At 44.9% G+C, this 19,129-nt stretch overlaps 1 protein-coding gene across 2 annotated transcripts in view; it reads left to right on the top strand.

The window, feature by feature from the left end:
- Positions 1 to 433: 433 nt before the first annotated feature.
- The window catches only part of SMAD9 (SMAD family member 9), a 35,918-nt gene continuing 17,222 nt past the window's right edge, over positions 434 to 19,129 (top strand). Inside the window, exons 1-2 of one of the 2 annotated variants that reach the window (XM_061345548.1) lie at positions 434 to 564; positions 14,832 to 15,458. In XM_061345548.1, coding sequence (XP_061201532.1) covers positions 15,047 to 15,458 — 412 coding nt within the window. In that variant the 5' untranslated portion in view covers positions 434 to 564; positions 14,832 to 15,046. The remainder of the gene's footprint in view (positions 565 to 14,831; positions 15,459 to 19,129) is intronic. The other variant, XM_061345537.1, reaches the window with a different exon arrangement.

Raw genomic sequence — 19,129 nt, 5'->3', positions numbered from 1 at the left:
CGGGGAGCATCGGGGAGGGGAAATGGCGGCGCCTGAGGCGGCTGCACGCCGGCGGGACGCTGGGCTAGGGGCGAGTGTGTTTGCCAGTGGCGCGGGGTGCGTGTGAGCCGGGGCTGTGCGAAGGGTGGGCTCTGTGTGCAGTGTCTGTGCCGTAGGGCGAACTCTGTGAAGGGAGGGACCCTGTGCTGGGCAGGGGGGAACTCCACGGCTGAGGTGGGGTGAGCTGGGGGGGGAAAGCAGCGTATGGTGGGGTGCAAGGCGCGCGTGTGCGCCGGGAGGTGCGCTGTGCCTGCCTGTGTGTCAGTGTGTATGTATATGTCTGTGAGAGCGCGGGGAGGCGCGGGGGGGGGGGTGCAGGGGCGGGCCAGAGGCAGCGGCGGAGCTGGCCGCGGTCCAGCCCGGCGCACTAATACAGCCTGGCGGCTCCCGCCTGACTGACGCCGGCCGGGGCTGCTGCTGCCGCTGCCGTTGCCGCTGAGCCCTGGGCCAGCCGCCGCCGCGCAACTGCAGCCCCGCTCCAGTCCGCGACACGCCGATACCCCATCCCGCGCCCGGTGGTGGCAGGTAAGAGACGGGGCTCCCGGCCGCGTCCCGAGGGAGGGCGAGGAGCCGGGGGAACCGGGGACAGTCCCCCAGCCGCCGCCCCAAACTTCCCGCCGGGGCTGCTGCGCATCCTTCCCCATGCGGTGTGGCGCGGGGTCCCGGGGCGGCGGCGGCCCTCGTCATTCCCGCCGTATGCCCGGTGTCCCCGCGGCGTCCCCGCGGCTGGCTTCTCCGCTGCGCTGTGGCGGTCGGTGTGCGGGCGGGGGCTGGGGCAGTAGTGCGATGAGACAAGCCGACGCCAGGGCTGCGAGCGAAAGGAGGAGCGCGGGGAAAAAACGTTTTTATGGATGGCTAAACGCTGACAAGTCTTCCCGCTGTTCGGGTTTCTTGCCTTCTAATTTAAGTAGGAGGAAAAAATAAAATCCAAACCAACAAACCCAACAAAACCCCACATGACACGTTTGGAAATACTTTTCCTTTCAGAGGTTATTTTGTATTCAAGAAATCCCGCTCCTGGACACGCTCACAAGCAAAACGGAGCAGAATTGCTGGGATTTGGTTTTGTATTCCAGATACAAACGGGGACTCTCTTATTCTTCGCTCCGAAGTTTGAACGTTACTTGTTAGCAAGTATCCAAAATTTCCAAAAACAATAGCCCTCGATATGGAAATTATGAATTATTGTCATTTTATCTCCATGTCCAGGTAGCTCCAAGTGGAGGGAATACAAAGTTCGGATCATTTCTAACAATTCGGATACTGTGCAGTAATTTTGTGTTTCCCTGCTTTGCTTTTATGGGTAAATTTATTTGACGCTAACCAGGTCTACTTTAAAGAGGCATTGGTGGGAATAAAAATAAATGACACACACGTGGATGTGTGCACACACGCACGTGTGTGGCTGTTAATTGTTTGCATTTTATAAATTAGTGCAAAGAATTTTCAGCCCAGTGTGGTCAACTTTTCAGTGAATGAAGCTGGGCAGAAGTGGGAAATGATGTGCTCAGCTCAGGAATGTATTCGAGTTTGTGGTGGTTCGGGAAGGACACTGCAGATAACACAACTTTCGCTACTTTGTATCTCCAGTGTGTGGAAATGTGCATCTTTATGCATGCATACATGCATTTGTGCAGTGGAGTTACCTTCTCATCTTCAGGAGTGTAAGCTGAAGAAAGTGCTGCAGAATTTTTCCCCTCAGCAATGGTAGGACAAATGTCATCACTCAGACAAACCTCATCCGTTTTAATACAGCTAGACAACTCCCTTCTTTCAGATTTGATAAGTACCAGTGTCTGGCTTGTTCATGTTTGCTTCCTGTTGGATTTTAAAGAAGAGGCTGGGGATATCTGTGGTTTGTTTGTTGATTTTTTTTAGTTGTTTTTAATATCGAGTTAATTTGACATAGTAGCCAAAACAAATGTGCCCAAAAGTCTATTTAAAGTGAGTTGCATCAAGAAGGATATCTTGTGTTGCATTTACTGAGTTTGGCAATAGTTCCCATTCCCATCTGTCCTTTGGGATGGAGCTGAAAACGTTTTCTTCTTCACTTTGTTAACTCGCACATAAACTGATAAAGAGTAATTCCACAAAAATGCCTGGAATAAGGGTCAAGTGTATTTTATCAAAAATGCTTATGATAATCAGGATTTGTAAACTGGTATGAGTTGGAGATAAAAGCTTTTACCTATGTGCAGCAACTGAAATGAATACTCACAAAGCTGTCAACTGTGCAACTTTGTGAAGAAGTCGAGTATTAATATTTTATCAACACATTTGCCCAAGGCTAAGAGGCACACACACACATGCCAAATATCTGCAGAAGGTGGGGATGCATGTAGAGAAACTGGGTAGCTCCTGGGGTTTGGAAGGTGCTCTTACACAAACTGGTGGTAGTTCCTCCCCACTCCCTCCCCCCCCGCTGCCTTCAATAGGCACAAGACAAGGCCTAACCCACTAAAACAGGAATGTAGAAGTGTCAATATAATGAATCACATAACATCTGGACAGTTAATCCTCCTTTCTCTCCTTTTATTCTTTTACAGACTTTCTGCATCTTGCATTTGAATCCTTAGCTATCTGCTGTTATCAGCCCAGGAGATAGTGTTTCATGTAATCCTGAATGCTAAAGTGCTGTAATTTTGATGGCCAGGCTAATCTGTCTCTATAAAGTTTTATTTTTCCATTGTTAAATTCAAAGGACAATGACTACTAATTATGAGTGACCTCTAACCAAAACACTAGTTTGAGTTTATCAGTGGTGCTGATACTGGCTCACAGTAATTCCACCATCAGCAGTTCTAGGCACCCTGTTTCAAAGAAATTTAACAGAATAAGGGGAGGCAGAAGGGAAATGCTCTGGGTAATTTGCTGCAAAAAAAGTAGAGTGAAAGTGTACAGAGATTCCATTTGCTGTGCACTATGCCCCTTACAATTAATAATTGCAGGGATGGGGAAGAAAGACAAAAAACCCCAATCATAAATATTTTAACTGAAAACAGCACAGCACAAGCATACATAGGAAAGGTTGTTCTGGTAGACTGCCTGGTTTCCTGCTGCAGGCAGGTATAAAGAATCATTAGTGTTACTGTACATTAACAGCAAAATATAGTAATAGCAGTGACAATTTGAGAGAATCATAGATGTCCTATTACTGTCTTTGAGAACATTTGTTGCAAGGAAGCATTAGACTCTGAATACAGTATAATAAAATTAATTTTTCAAAAATATCCCAAATTATTTCCCATCTTATGTTTTGTCTGTAATGTTTGAGTGGTTAATGCGGTGGGAATTTTACAGACAAGGAGGTGAATTAAAGAGTCTAGAGCCCTGTGTATTTATTATACCACCTGAAAACCTTGCTGTGCTTTTGCAGATGAGTGGATCTAACAGACTGAGGGGTCAAAGCCCAGACTGAGATTCTGACTAATACATGCATGTGTTTAAATTGAAGCAGGTGAAATACCATGTGCCCAAATTTTATGTGATTTTTAGACAGATCGTTCTGCAGCACCATTTTCAGGTTTCTGCAAGAACTATTGCAACATCTTATATGTAAGGCTGAACAGTTTGCTCTGAGATTCAGCTACTCTGGACAAGGGCATAGCAAGGAGATGGTGGAGGTGGACACAGAGTGGAGTTAGTTTCTCAGTTTACACAGTCACCTCTACATAAAAACACAAAACGAAGAAAATCTGATAATCAATTTCAGTTTTTCTGAGACAGCATTATGATCGAGGTGTGTTTCTGACTGGGAGGAGAAATGCTTTCTCTTTCCCACATCCTTTGCTCTAGAACTTGTTTCCTTCCCACTCTTCTTCCTTGTCTGTAGTATCATCATCCTTCCCTTTGCCAAACTTAGCATCATCTTTACCTCTTCTGTTTCCTCACAGGTCTTGGTACTCCCAGATATCTCTTGACACTTTTTCTTCATGTTAGTTCTTACATTCCTCCTTCCTTTTGTTTGTAGCTGCCAAAGCATTAGTCCACACTGTGGCAACCTTCCAGCTTGATACTGCAACCTCCTGTTTCCCAACGAGCTTTTTTTTCCCACCTACGTTCTGCTCCCAGTCAGCATGACCCCTGCCAAAATTCTGCGTCTCTTGCTTTTCTTTCTGAAATGCCTCCATGCAGACTCCCATTCTGGAGTCTCTCTGTATGCCTCGTCTTTGTTTAGGCTTTGAAACTGTTCCACACTTCCAGAGTTCCCCGGAACTGCTGGCCTCAAACTGGCCCTCCACTGAAAGAGAGAAATGAGGAGGAAAGAAAATTAACAGATCCATGGATCATTACAGTTTGTTCTGCTTTAGGCTTCCTTTCACCCTCATTACGTGGCTACAGTAGAAGTCAAATTGGTCATTTCTTGATCATGGTTATTCTGTTTGTTTGGTCTGCTGGTGCCCTTAGTCATGCAGCTGTGCTGTGGGGAACTAGTGGTGGTACCCTCCCCAGAAAGCTGTCTCTGCTAATAGCAAAGCTCTGTGTGATGAATAATCCTTTATAATGTAATTAATGCTGCTGCTGAGGTCAATACATTTCAACAATACTTTACTTATTTATTTTTTGCCTGTTTTTGTGCCCTATCTTTCCTTGACAAACCTTTTTTTTTTTTTTCTTTCTTTTTTGAAGCGTTCTTGTGCATGGCTCCTCATCAGAAGATCTCATAATGCTTTACAGAGCTGTCCCAGTCAGGGTACCTGTATGACAGATGCAGAAATTGAGGCACCCAAGGGAAAACCATTTATTCAGAGGCCTGTAGCAGGATGCGATCCCACAGAATTGACTGGAGGCACAGGCAGTCCATGTGGCTTTTCAGACTCCCTTATGGTTACTTGCTGGGCTATCCAAACCTTGTTTCTGTCAAATTACTCTGACCCAGCTGCCAATGTGCAGTTTCTTACCCTGCAGCACATATGAGGTAGCTAATTTATCTCACTCTCATCAACAGATCTTGAATTACTTCACATAGAGCGTAAGGCCTTCACAGGGACATCTATAGCAGAAAAATACAAATTCATTCCTGAGTGAGGCAGCAGCCTGCGGCTCCCATGCCTGCCCTGCTGCAAGTCCTAAAGGGCTTGATGCTGGGACCAAGGTTTCCTGGTGGTAAGCTGCATGGGATAGACAGGCTCTGCAGGGGCAAAGCTGAGTGCTAGCAGGAGAGAAGGAGAGAAGCAGCCCTGAAGAGATAGGGTATGTCTTGGACTCCTGGGTTGGGTTTGCAGAAGAGAGAGATGTTTCTTTTAAAGACTCAGAGATCTACTTCTGCCTTTTGCTCAGTGTTTTCTGAATCTGGTTGTTAGCATGACATGTCATCTTGCAGGCTAAAGAGAATCCAGCCCTCGTTTTGTACTCCAGGCTCAAATGTAGCTGTATGAAGTCTGTTTAATCTCATAAGCAAGTGTTCTGGTTTACAGAGAAGTTGAGCACCCACATTTTCGGCTGAAGTCGCTGGGAATGGCCAGCTGTTTCCTCTTTTTCCCCCACAGGAGGGAACTAGATAGACAAGTTCTTGCTCCTTTTGTTCTTAGCCCTGTTGTTGTGAAATAACTTCCATACAGAGTCCAAGCGTACCCAGATATTCTTCGTTGAAAATGCCTCAGTGCTGGTGCATATCAGCATTGGCCCCTTGTCCAAGGCAATCCCTGCCACTGAATCAGATCTTTAGATGGATAAAACACACTAATATTAGTGCTTACCTGTCCTCCACACTCTTGTTTCTTGCAGTTCTCCAAGACAAAGGCCCTGTGAATGTTCCACCCTTTTCCCCCCTCCAGGGTTTCACAAACCACTGAGGGCTCAATCAGCACAGATTACTGTGGATGATCATGCAGGAGAACCTATATGTCAATGCATTAGCAATTTCCCACAGTGATGCACAATGAAAGCCTTTTAGGAAAAATAAATTTGAATGTGATATGGTTTGAACACAACGAAATGCTAATGTAATTCTATGGAAAACTGCTAACGTGCTGTATATGGAAAGCCTGTTGTGTGTGAAATGTATCCACTCGTATGCCCTTGGTCAGGCTTTCTCACCTGGGAGCAAGAAGTGGTCAGCGGTAGTGCTTCTCCCCTTCCAGGCCTGCTGTCAGTCAGAGAGGAAGCACTTCCAAAAGGTCTTCCTTTTGAGTATTTTATTGATGATCTAGCTATATGATTTATTGATCTATATTTCACTTGCCAAGCTGTGTGACGTTAAATTGTCTGCAAAGGATGCTTGCTTTGTTGACACCATAACTGAGTAAGGAACCCTTCAAGCATGTCACCCCCTCTCTATGGCATTCTGGGTGTCAGGCAGCGAACCTCTGTGCCAGGCTACAGCCAGGAGAGGAAGGATGGGGGGCTGTCAAGGAGGGGTGCTTAGAGGCAACTGACTCCCCAGCAGACTCCTGGTGTCCCAGGTTATCTCTGACTTTGTGGCATTAGGTACCTGGCACAACTACACAGCAGATCTCAAAAGCATGAGATGCAGTCCTTGCATGGGGAAAACCAGGCACCAGTTGGTATTGCTGGGATCAGACCTTACAGATCTGCCAGCAGAAGCCAGCCTCCTGTCAATTCTTTGTATTCCCCCCAAAAATTAAGGTATTTGGCACCTTGCTGAACCTCACCAAGCTGGCCCTCAGGTCTCCTGTTAGAAGGTGGGATGTGCTACCATACAAAATAAGAACATTTGCTTTATCCTTTTCTCCTGTGTGCACTGTAAATGTACAACCAAATTTCCAAAAGTGCATTCCTTTCTAACAACTTAAGACACTAAACTTTAAGGACAGGTTCCTATCAGACCGAAACACCACGTCCTTGGTGAAGTAGTTGTTCTGTAGAGGTGTCCTTATTCACAGCATTCTTAATGTCTAACTCTAAGCAAATCTTTTCCTAAAATGGGTTTTTGGGAATGGTTCCAAGAATCCCAGTGATTGATAACAAGGATTACAGAATCTGATTAGTGTGGATATAAACTTCAGGAGCTGAAATTCTTTTCTAGTCCCCTTCTTCCTTTGTGAAGTGTTTGTTCTGGAGGCACTTGGCTGCATGCTTTGTATTAGAGAAAAGTCAGCGTTTATTTTAAAAGCAGGAATTCTATTTTTGAGTATTTCCAACTGTTCCATTTTTAGAAACACCGATGGGCTTTGCTACAGTTTCTCTGGGAATGGTGGGTATGTGAGGAATGCAGGACTGACTGTCTATAGAGTGGGGATAACCAAATGAGAAGACATTTTTGCCCCACAGGGCAGATTGATGCACTTCCCCATCATATTCCAATGCCTCCTGCCTTCTCCCACAAATACATCCTCAGTGCTCCCCCATGGCATATGTGCTTCTTAGCCTCTGGTTCTGCGGGAGGAAGGCAGCTGAGAAAGGGGCTCTAGTTCAGAGCTGCTGGTCTGAGCCGAAACAAGGCAGCCACAGGAAAGGATGAGGCAGGGGTTGGGTGAATGGGTCTTCCTCCTGCCCGCAGGGAGCAGGGCGTGGGGCAGAGAAGAGGATGTATCCCTGTGGGATGGCATCTCAGAAGCTTCGGTGTGGCCCAGCCAATGAATACAGTGCAGTTCACTCCATATAAACATCACAGTTGCTGGTTTCCTTTAAAAATTAATACCAAGGAAGGAAGTGCAGTCAAAGAGAGATCACAGTGATAAATTGGTCCGGTTTCATATTTTTGCAGAGACTTTGGTTGTAGTAATTTTGTGGGGTGCCTTCAAATACTGTGGGAGATTTTCAAAGGCAAAAATCAGTGAGAACATCCATCCCTCTGGTCTGGGTTTACCCTGAGCAACAGGATGCAAGTAGCCCAGGGCCAGAGCCAGTGTAGTCATCCTAGCCTAGTGCTGCACCTGAAGACAGGGCTCTTTTGCTTGGTCATAGTAGGGGACATAGAGTCAGAAGGGCACATCTCAAGGGGTTTTCTTCTTCTCCAAGGCCAATGCTGTTGTTCTTGAAAGTAAACTGAAGAAATTTCTTGAAGAAGACTGTGTAATCTGCACTCTCAGAGCTCCAGCAGTGGTAACTATCCCAATGTATAACTATCCTATTCTTACGTTCTCCCTGTTCAAGTGCACGTGAGAAACAGATTGCCCCTATCTTGCCTGCAGCAGCCTTTTTCACGTTGGCATACTGTTGCCATGTCCATGCCCCTCTGTTCTTCCTATAATAGGTCACACTGACAAAGCTTTGTTGAAGCATCTGTCCATGTACTCACCCAGAGCCATCACCATCGCAGGAACTGGTATATTCCTTCCCGGTCAAGCATCATGGGCATACTGAAAGTGAGCTGGATATTTCATTTCCTTTTGTGATGTAATTTATGCCTTTTAAACACATACACAGTTTTTTGCCTATAGAAATTGGTGTAACTGTGTGAAGGTGTGCAGCTTATATATTTGAATCTTAACTTCTTCATATCAAACGAGAATATGCTATTCCTGTCAAGAGAAGCTGAACAATGCTGAGTAGAAAAGATAATATTTCAGCAGTTCCACAAGCACAGAGGAATTATCTGGATGTCATAGATTTTTAGGCACGGTCATCATATTTTGTCCTTATTTCATCCAGGAGGCAGTGGGTTCAGTGAAGATTCCACAGGGTGGATGAGTGGCTGGAGATGCATGAAACTCTGTGAGATTTGCTCTTTGGTAATGGTGTCTTCACATGAAGTTCATTGTAGAACTGCTTTCAGAATAATCTTGAGAAATAACCAAGAAAATGAGTTTCAGAAGTTTGCATTATTCAGTCAAGCTTATAGGAATAAAAAATGAGATGTTGCCAGGGCTGTGTGAAACATGGATAAATTTGAGTCTCAAGCACTTTACCTCCTATCATTGCAGCTGTTTTCAAATGGAGCAGTCCAAGGTCAAACCAGGAAAAAAATTAGTTTCTTAATTAAAAAAAAAAAAAAGAAAGAATAACCTTCTTTACATCCCATTTAATTAAAACCTTGGGTGTCAGGTTCTGTGGTTGTAGAAGGACTCAGTAACATTGTAATGAATAATTCATTCACTGTATTTTGTTTGGAGCAAAAGACAGTGGTTTCAGATAGATTCATAGCAGCACCCTTGTCTGGTGGGTCCCAAGCATAACAAGAAGCTCCGGAGGATCCCAAATGAAGATCTGGGTGCCACGAGTAGAACATGAGTCTTTTTAAGTGATTTACATGCGTCAAGAGTTAACGTGTGGCCACTGTTCCCAAGCCATGAGCTGGTTGCTGGAGCAGCAGCAGCGGTAGCTGTGCAGCTCAGGTGTCCACTTCCCCAGTGAATGCACATGTGAAACCTCTCCTGCCGAGCTCTCTCCTGCCATACCTGCAGATCTCTGCTGGCAGGGTTGGTGCTTCAGGCTTCGGGTGTGTGAGCAGGCCCAGGGCAAGGTTGGTGAGGTTCATTGGTCATTTGAGGCCCAAGTGTTTGTGGACACACCTTTGTTTATTTTAAAGCCCTTTCCCCTGCTAAGGTGTGGAGGGTCCCCATAGTGAGCTGCAGTGATGATGTGTCCTGGGAAGTTCTTTGCCAGTCCTGTGTGCATGCTGGTTGCTGGGCACATCTGAAATCAAATCAAGACTCAATTATACTGAAAACACTTGCATGCTTCTTTTTGATAGTAGGTCAAAGTAACCAAATCAGTGCTAGGTAAAAATAACTGACCAAGTGCATGTTCTCAACATTCTTCATGTCGTTTGACTGAATTAATGTTCTCCTTTGCAATTCTGTTGTGATTTAGTCACCAAGCAGCAGACTTCCAGCTATAAATGTCTCACAACTCCATTTCCCTGCTGCATGGATCTCCAAGAACTGCAGAGCGTATGTCTAGACGACCCTCTGAGAAATCTCCCTCTGTGGCCTTACTGAGCTTTTGCAGTGCCACAGAGACTGATGATGTCAGCCATTTCCGAAACTGAACCATGCTTCCCACGGCTCAGTTAGCTGAGACAGGCGATCCGGGTGGAGGCAGTGGATTGGAACTTTGTTCTGAGACCACTGAATGCACACATCTGCATACACCTGTTCTTACACACACGTGCACAGATGTGCTTTTGGGAAAGGCTGAACACTGATTTTGCATAATTGTGTTTTAAGTCTGTTTTCGTTAGCATAAATGAGGTTTTCCTTTTTGACTTCTGCGTGAAGCTCAGAATGAAATGTAACAAAGACTGGTACAATTCCCCTGCTGTACCCATAGGAATTCAATTAGAGAGAACTTCATCAGCATGTTGGCCTGCACAGGCATTCTGCAGGTCTGACAGAGTGGATCCTCTTTACATTAAACGAAATCCAAATTTACCCAAATCTTTCCACAGTGGAGGTGTTAGCGTGCTGCCACATGAGACAGAGGAGGGCACATTTAATTTCCATGAGCTCTGGAACCCCTCTTACTGACTTCAGCAGTTAGGAAACAGTAAGCCCGCAATGATGGTGTTTGTTCTGCTTTTCTCTGCTCTTGGTGTTTCAGGTTCTTTAGTAGTACAGTGGAAGTTACTGCAGTGAAGTTCCTGAAGTAACACATTTCTCCTGCTGACCTGAGGACCTACTGGGTAGTTCTACACTGGAGGGTTAAACACAAGCTTAGGAATAGGAGAAAGTATTCTAGTCCCTTCTACTTCATGTCTGTTTTGCTGGGTGTTAGCGTAGCAGTCATTCAGACTTGAGGTGAGACTCATCTCACCCAAGATTAGCTGTTTGCAGTGCCTGACTTTGGTATTTTTTTTTTGTGGATGTTTAGTTTTAAGTGGAATGGTCCATGACATGTGCATGCATGTTTTTCCCAAGTAGGTGTTCACGGACTTGAGGGTGAGTAGGACAGATATGAGTATCAACAATTTGGACACATGTATATGGCCAAGTAAATTCTACTAGAATGTTGCTTCCATACTAATAAATTAAACATGCCTAGTACTGTTCTTGGCCTTGAGGCCAGCTGAGGTGGAGAGGCTTACTTCCATGCAGTGCCTGTCTCACCCTCCAAAACAGAGTGGCTCTGTGCAGACTTTTTATTAGGAGTGGCCTCTGGTCCCTGCTAACTAATTCTTGAACTATGCACAAGAGTTATTTGGGAGAGTACTTCTGGCACAGACCAAAGCCATTCCAAAGCTAAGGTAGGCACTGTCTGTTTAGGGAGAATGGAGCCAGTGAACTTGGTGGAAGCATTTCCTGTCCCATTTTCTCCTGCAGACCACAGAAATGAAAGGGTGGGTCTGTGCCATAATGTCTTTTGGCTCTTCCCTAAAGAGCCTTAGGTTAAACTTGGTGATGGAATAAAGACTTGCAGCATGGAAGATTGACTGCATTTGGTGTTCACTAGTCCCTTACCTGACAGATAGACAAAGCCTTTCTTGTAGTCCCAGAGGAGGTAATTGTGTTAGGGATGTACCCTGAATGATGCCTGACTTATAATCATGATACCACACCATACTATCACTGAGGGAGATAGAGATGACTAGACTGGAACTTCCATCATGATATGGCCCAGGACTTAATACGTGTGGTGGGGGTATGGATTAAAACTAACACTTCCCTCCCCTCCACCACTCTAAAGTGATGAGCACTGAGAAACATGATGGATCATCAGCACAAAAAATACATCAAACATGGCTTTGAAACATCTCAATGTTGGAAGTTTCCAGTTGGGTAGTTGCCTGTTACAAAAGGCGTACAGTTTAAGCAACTGCTGTATTGAAAGATTGTTAAATTATGAATTCACATCTCTGTCATTACAGCCCTGAGCATTGTAGCTGCCTAGGTATTTCATATTGGAGTATCTAAGCCCAGCCACACAGGGCTTAGTTTGCTGAACAGTGTACGGTATTATCTAATTTAATAACATTAAACTAGGATGCTCTGATAATAATATTATTTGGAAGCTGTTTATTTAATAGTATTTATATTTTGTATGTTGGTTGAATTGGGGAAAGAAAAGAAGAAACTGGGGAGAGCATAGTAGGAAATTGTGCAATGTATTTATCTGAGACCACATCACATGGTCTGCAAAGCATGGCTTTTGCTTTTATACACATAGTCCTGGCGACTCTCCCACTAGCAACAATAGTGCTCAGACTCATACTGATGTCACTGCTGAGTTATTTAATTTGACTGAATGAGATTAATGTGTTTATTTAAAACCTTGGTCAAAATGGAAAAGAAAATCTCTGGACAATACTTTTACTTGAACATGTATGTTTTTGTATCTGTTGATTGCAATGTTGCATTAACTTATCAGGAGCAGTTGTTTACACAGAGTAATGCCCGGGAGACCCCTCAGATAAGAAGTGTGAGCCATTTTCCTTCTCAGCCTGGAGCAGAGACTTTTGCACCACTAGTGGTCCCATGGGCTTTCACCCCAGGCTCTCCTCGCTTCCTGTTGCTGCTTTCAGGGCTGATCCACAGAGATCCCAGCATTATTTCATTTGTTGCATGAGGATGGGGTTTGGTGCTGCTGAGCAATGACAGCAGTGCCGTGGTGGATCCTCCACAGGTTCTCACCGGGGTAGTGAGTGTCAGACACCTCCACTGCACAGAATGCCTAGATGAGGCTGGCAGTGGGCTTTGTAGTCTAAGCCTGCTCCCACAAAGGCTGGAGACTGCTTGCCTAAATTCTATCCACTTATGTTTTACAAGCAGCTTGAGGTTTTTTTTTCCTGTGATAAATCATTCTGACCTTACTTCATTTTCACATGTACCTTCTAAGTGTTTGGAATAGACTTCAGTTTTGACTAAGAGGCATTAGTAACTACCCAGCTAAATGCTCCAGTTCATTGGATTTTTATTAATGCAGAGCAGGAGAAAAACCTGGAATCTGAAGTTTCTTTTTGCATGGTGGGACAAGTTTGGGCTATTCTGTGGAACTGTTCATTTATTGCTGAATGGTGTGAGTGGCGGGACTTCTGCCATGCTCTGCCAAGAGCCTCTCTTGACAGCAGAGGACAACTGCACATACACATAGATTGATAATGTAGAAATTGCATAAACCAGAGCTTGATGCCTTGGTGGGTACCTGAAGCAAGATGTACTTGCCCTTCCTTGTAGTTTTGTAGTCCCTCTGTTAATATTTTCCTGTAGTGTCCTGTTCACTGGTGGTTGGAATATGAATCTCTTGGGAGAATACAGCTTCTTCAGGGCCCCATGACGTGCCAAAGAGTCACTTTTATGCATTCTCTTGTGTGAAGCCAAGTGCTTCCATCTCTCTATCTCTCTGGAAGGCTTTGGGGAATTTGAGACCCTGCCCTCATCACTGCTGCTTTCATGGAATAAGGGAAAAAGCTCCTTAGAATCTGTATTTCTCAGGGTGCTGGATATCTTAAAGGGTAATGCAGTGGGGCAGATGAATGGGCATGAAAATGAAACAAGGGCTAGGAGGAGAACAGCTCTGGGGGGTCACTGTTACTCAGCAAACACTGCACGTTGTCTAAGAGGCTTTGATACCCTGGGCCACTTGTGCTTGCCCTGCAGCGTGCTCCAGAGCTGTGTGGTGCTGAGGGTATCAGACTGCTGGGGTATCCAACTCTGACAAGGAGCCAGTCTTTGGGATTGATGTCCTGTCTTAATATGTTGTACTTGTGCCTGAACTCAGTGTCCCAACTCTTGCAACTCTACAAGTGAAACTCTACAAGAGCTGTGCCTTTAAGGAAACTGTAGAATAATATGGTTTGTGAAGCCATGCTGCTCCCAACACCAGGCATTATATCTCTGTCTTCTCAGTGGCTGCATATAAGTAGTGCTGAGGACTATGTCCAGGCCTTTACTGGTGGGGGGACAAGAAAGATCCAAATCTTCCCACAAAGGTGGACTAGAGCAGTCATGGAGCTGCTTACCAGAAGGCATCCATTCAGAAGCTGCCCGCACTCCAGCTTTAGGTGACCTTGTATATTTCAGATCTTTAGACTTGATATGCACAGGGGGTCCAAAGAGTATAATTAAAGCATAAATAGCTTGACGTACAAAGACGAAAACCCATCAAGAACTAAACTCTTTCTTTGGACTTTGTCAGGTTGTAGCAAGTCCTAGCAGAAATAACACAGGAACCATCCAGCACAAACCATGTCCAGAACTTTGTGATTTTCATCCAAAAAACTGTGAACTGGCTAGGCAGACAAGGTTTTTCCCTGGCACGTGGGAAAACATAAATAAACTTAGAGAATAGTGATGTATCTTTAAAGGCACTAAGTGAAATCTGGGAGTAGTTGAATTTTAAATTATTTTTTCAATTAACATCATACAACTCTTGACAGTTGAGTGATACTGGAGAGGCAGAGAGAAAGTTGAAAACAGAAAAACAGTCTACTCAGTACTTGCATAAAATTTGATTTTACAGATGTAATTTTGTAGAGGATGCTTGAGCTGAGCCTACAGTTACCAGCATTTAAAAAAAAAAAAAGTTTTGTTTTTTTTTTGTTTGTTTGTAGTAAATATAACCCCAACCCTGCAGTTTTTTCCCTAGTGCATTAAACTCTAAACACAAACTGAAGTGACTGCTTTCCAAGATCCAACTCTAAAATGAGTGTGGAGGGTAAGGTAATGGGGAGGAAAGGCTTGGACCCAAAATAAACAGCAAAAACAAACAGAAAACCATTGAAAGGCGAGGTTGGACAGAGTCTTGCTTGACATGGTTTAGTGTGAGGTGTCCCTGCCCATGGCAGGGGAGTTGGAACTTGATGATCTTAAGGTCCTTTCCAACCCTAACTGTTCTATGATTCTATGAAAATTAAACACATGTTTTGAATAATTCATCTTTCAAAAGATTTTATTGAAGGAACAATTAAAGAGGTGTGTGAAGCCTAACTATGTGTTGTGTTGCTATTCCAGGCTTCATCAGCAGTATCTTAATGTTTAGAAAGTTCTGAGACCCACCATTTTGGACTACTTGTAACCAGTGCCTGAGACTACAAAAACATACGTGTGGAAGAACCTTTCCGTGAAGGAAGCATCCATCTCAATATTGTGGAAACTCTGTGCAAGCCTTACAAGACGAGGGAGCAATTTGTGCTTCCCCTGACACTCGTGTGTAGTCTCTGCTTCTTATGCACTCCAGCACCCCTATCAGTTCCTTGTTCTCCTTTACCAGCCCTGCAGTGAAAAGGCTGCTGGGCTGGAAACAAGGAGATGAAGAGGAAAAGTGGGCAGAAAAAGCTGTTGATTCCTTGGTGAAGAAGTTAAAGAAGAAAAAAGGTGCCATGGAAGAACTGGAAAGGGCTCTGAGCTGCCCAGGTCAGCCCAGTAAATGTGTCACGATCCCACGTTCCTTGGATGGTCGGCTGCAGGTGTCTCACCGCAAGGGTCTTCCCCACGTCATATACTGCAGAGTGTGGCGCTGGCCTGATTTACAATCTCACCATGAGTTGAAACCATTGGAATGTTGTGAGTTCCCATTTGGCTCAAAACAGAAAGAAGTGTGCATTAACCCCTACCATTACCGGCGGGTGGAAACCCCAGGTAATTATATCATCTGCAGATGTTTCACATCTATTAGCTCTCACACTGGCAGCAGGTCTAGTCTTTGTGCATGCTGTCTAGTTGTGCTCTGAAATCTGAAAAGGCAGGCTCCATTTGATTGAAGGACCCTGGGTCTTTACCTGCCTGGTGACATCACAGCTGTAGCAGTCAGGAGTAAGTGGGGAGTAAGGAGCACCCTGCCCAGTGGGTCAGTATCCAGTTGGACCCCCGAGGACGTCTGGATCTTGTCCAGGGTGCTGAAAGGTCCTTTTCCATGGGCCTGGGTGCTGGCTGCTCTCTGAGCCCTCCCCCTGCAAACTGGTGTCCGCTTGCATGAATTGTGGGTTAGACTTAGCACCCTAGCTAGATTTATGTCTCATTGTTTGAAACCCAGCAATCGACTCATTAATCCACATGAAAAATGTATCACTGTCTCTCTCTTTAAAGATTACAGTTGCAGTAAAATGACTTATTTTGCTGTTGACATGAAACCAGATCAGTTGATTCTTCCTAAAATGCCTGGTGGCTTGCCTTCAGTGGGATTTACTTACCTAAATGTGTAGTTTCTGTGAAATGCCTGAAGTTCACATAAAACTTTGAAGTTTTCCATTGATGAACCTCTTTAGGTTGGACATGGTCAGCATTGAAAACTTATGACCTCGCTTGAAGGGTCATTTAACTGGGCTTTGTGTCAGTGAAATAGCTGTTAAAAAATAATAGTGTTTAGTGTTAACTCCTATAGGGATCATGGAAAGTACGCTGGCAGACAGCTTGAGCAATCATCCTCTTCTCCTCTGCCTCTACTCCCAAATCAAAACAAATTACCAGGTACATTCCTGACAGATCTTTTCCTAATGAGCTCTAAAATCCCATGTGGCAGAAGCTCCACAACCTCCCCAGGCAAGTGAATCTATTGCTTTGCTATCCTTACAGTCCAGAATGATTTCTAATGTTTAACCTAAGTCTCCCTTGCTGCCAAAAATCACAGTAATTTAATTTACTAATGGATATGGTTGGTATGTGTATACTTATTATTCTGTGATTATTCTTTGTCTGGCATGAACTTTACTCTGAGGTGACATTAGGAGCAGATAAGTGAACTGTGGGATGTTTCTTTTCACACATATGAAATAAGGGCATTGGTTAACATTTGTTAAACAACACAGGCTACTCCCTTTTCTGATAATGCCTCCATGGCAGTAGAGCTGTCATTTTGAAGTTGTATCTGAACTGCTGTAAACATTGTCACAACTAAAAAATTGCAGCTGCAGTGAGTTGTCAACAGTTTTCAGTGGAAAGAGCTGATCTCCTGCCTTGCTAAAATAAACTCTTCAAGAACCTAGGAAAAGATGCTCATAAAATTTTTGTGTATCTTTCTCTTTGAAGGCTATAATTCCAGTGTAGTTAATGGAGATTCCTCAGCACAGTAGCTGACAGCACTGTGCAGGGCTGTTTTCAACCCCGGCCTTCTGATCTGTTCAGTGCCAACTAGCAAATGCTAGTACTGGGATAATCCAGCAGGCGCTAAATGGCTGGCAAAGCTTGTTGTTGTGACCCTGAAACTCAGAAGGTTTCAGCTGTGAGCATGTCTCTGTCATTTGTCTGTGCTACAGACAGCTACAACTCTAGTAGTAAATGCGATGGGACCAAGGTGCAGGTCTGAGTATTGCTGAATTGTTGGTGTGGTCCCAGGCACAGCTTTAACCCATATGGACTCACATGTACTAGAAGTTCTCATGGCACAGGGGTTCACCCAAGGGAGAGACTTTGGGTACTTTGGACGTGACCACCTTTTTTTTTTTGGAGGTGAAAGAGAGCACAGCTGCAAGGATGCAAGCTGGGCCTGCCAGTTCTCCATAGGACCCTGAGACTGTTCTTGATCTGTTGTATTCACCCCAGCTGCTCTTATGGGGACAGCTTAGAAGCTGAAGCTCACCTTCCGACTAAAGATGAGGTACAGCAAGAAAGCACAATCTACTCAGGTGTGCTGGAGCAGCAGCAGGAGAGATAACTTACACCACTGCAAATGGCAGTATTGCAGCTCCAGGCCAGAGGCAGTTAGAAGCTGTGCTGCAAAGAGCTGGTGGTGAGACAGGAGAAGAAATGAGCTTGGGGAGAAAGTGGCAGCAGTGAAATCACCACAGAAAAGGCTAGGATCTAAGGCCTGTTTAGAGAAGAGAAGTCTGAAAGGGGATCTCATTAACGCATATAAATATCTCAAAGGTGGGTGCCAGAAGGATGGTGCCAGACTCTTTTTAGTGGTGCCCAGCACAGGACAAGGAACAGTGGGCATAAACTAGGACACAAGAAGTTTCACTTCAGCATGAGGAAGAACTTCACACTGAGGATGGCAAAGCACTGGAACAGGCTGCCCAGAGAGGTTGTGGAGACATTCTTTCCGGAGATGTTCAAAACTCGCCTGGACATGTTCTTATGTCACAGGCTTTGGGCATAGCCAGGTTTCCAGCAAGAACTGTTGCAACTAAAGGGAATTGGAGAAAGTCTGGTGCAGGAAAGGCAGTGGCAGGACTTGAGCCATGACAGTATTTACCTTCAATTGAACAAAGATTATCAACACTTGAGCATGCATAGAAGGAAGCATCCAACCCTGGCTTTCTATGGAGAATAGCAAGTAGAAAAAAAGGACCCCACTGAGTGGACACAACACAGTTGAACTGTGAGGACAAGCAGGTCCCAGTGCACTCAGTCACTCAGTTTTGTGCCTCTGGTCACACTTCCTTCAGAGTGCTGAGCCCTGGAGGGTGACATCTGTTACCAAAAGAACAAAGAGAACAAGGCCCTCTGGGGAATTTTTATCCACAAACAAGAAAATATCTGGATTTCTTACCCACTGCAGAGTCTTTAGCCCTCTAGGCAGCCACAGAGCAGTCACTGGAAAGATTGAATGAGGTGGCAAAAACTGTACAGCAGAGCGTAAATTAAGAGTACCCTGGTCAGAGCTGGGAAGAAGTTCAAGGCTTGAAAATACCTCTTGCTGACTCACTCAGGGCGAGTCAAAGGCTTTCGCTGACAAGTGCTGTTCACACATTCAGATTCTCAGCTTCTATTTAGAGAAGTTGCACTGAGTTCTCACATGGCTGAGGAAAGCCACTTCCTTAGCAATGGTACCCACAGTGAGGTGCCAACCTCCCAGTGCTGCACAGCATTGCTGTAGCACAGCTATCCCATGCACAGCACCTCTGCTGAGTGCAAAGGGATCACCAGTTCGCTGTTTCTAAGGCTGCTGGTCAGAGCTGGCTGAGCAGCAGCAGACCTGGCAAGCATCATACCAGTTCTGTGGAGTAGCAGAGGAAAACTCCAGAAGCAGCAGCTCACAGCCTGGAGCTGCTCACAGGAGTGTGGGATGGGAGGGATCCAGCTCACAAAAAACACATCTGCAGTGGTGGTATCTGTCTTGTCCCAGTATAGAGCAGATTAACTGAGCAGTAAAAGTCTGTTTCTCTCCATTGGCTATGAAGAGATCCATGGAGGACTCGGCAGTTCATCTCATGTGTGAATACATGTGAGTCCTACCTGGAGAGTCTAGGAAATCCAGAAAGCTAAAGAAGCAATAAAAAAGCAGAAATACCTTTCTCTACCAAAGGAATTAAAAGGATGGCAGCAAATTCTTCATTCCACAGGTAGGGGCATATCAGAGGCAGAAGCCTCTG

Source organism: Neopsephotus bourkii, unplaced genomic scaffold (assembly GCF_033783945.1).
Source record: "Neopsephotus bourkii isolate Nb327-2 ecotype Australia unplaced genomic scaffold, CSIRO-AGI_Nbou_v1 NB_38, whole genome shotgun sequence".
NCBI classification, from domain to species: domain Eukaryota; kingdom Metazoa; phylum Chordata; class Aves; order Psittaciformes; family Psittacidae; genus Neopsephotus; species Neopsephotus bourkii.
Note: the sequence above shows the minus strand (reverse complement) of the source record. Positions and strands in the feature narration are given on the sequence as shown.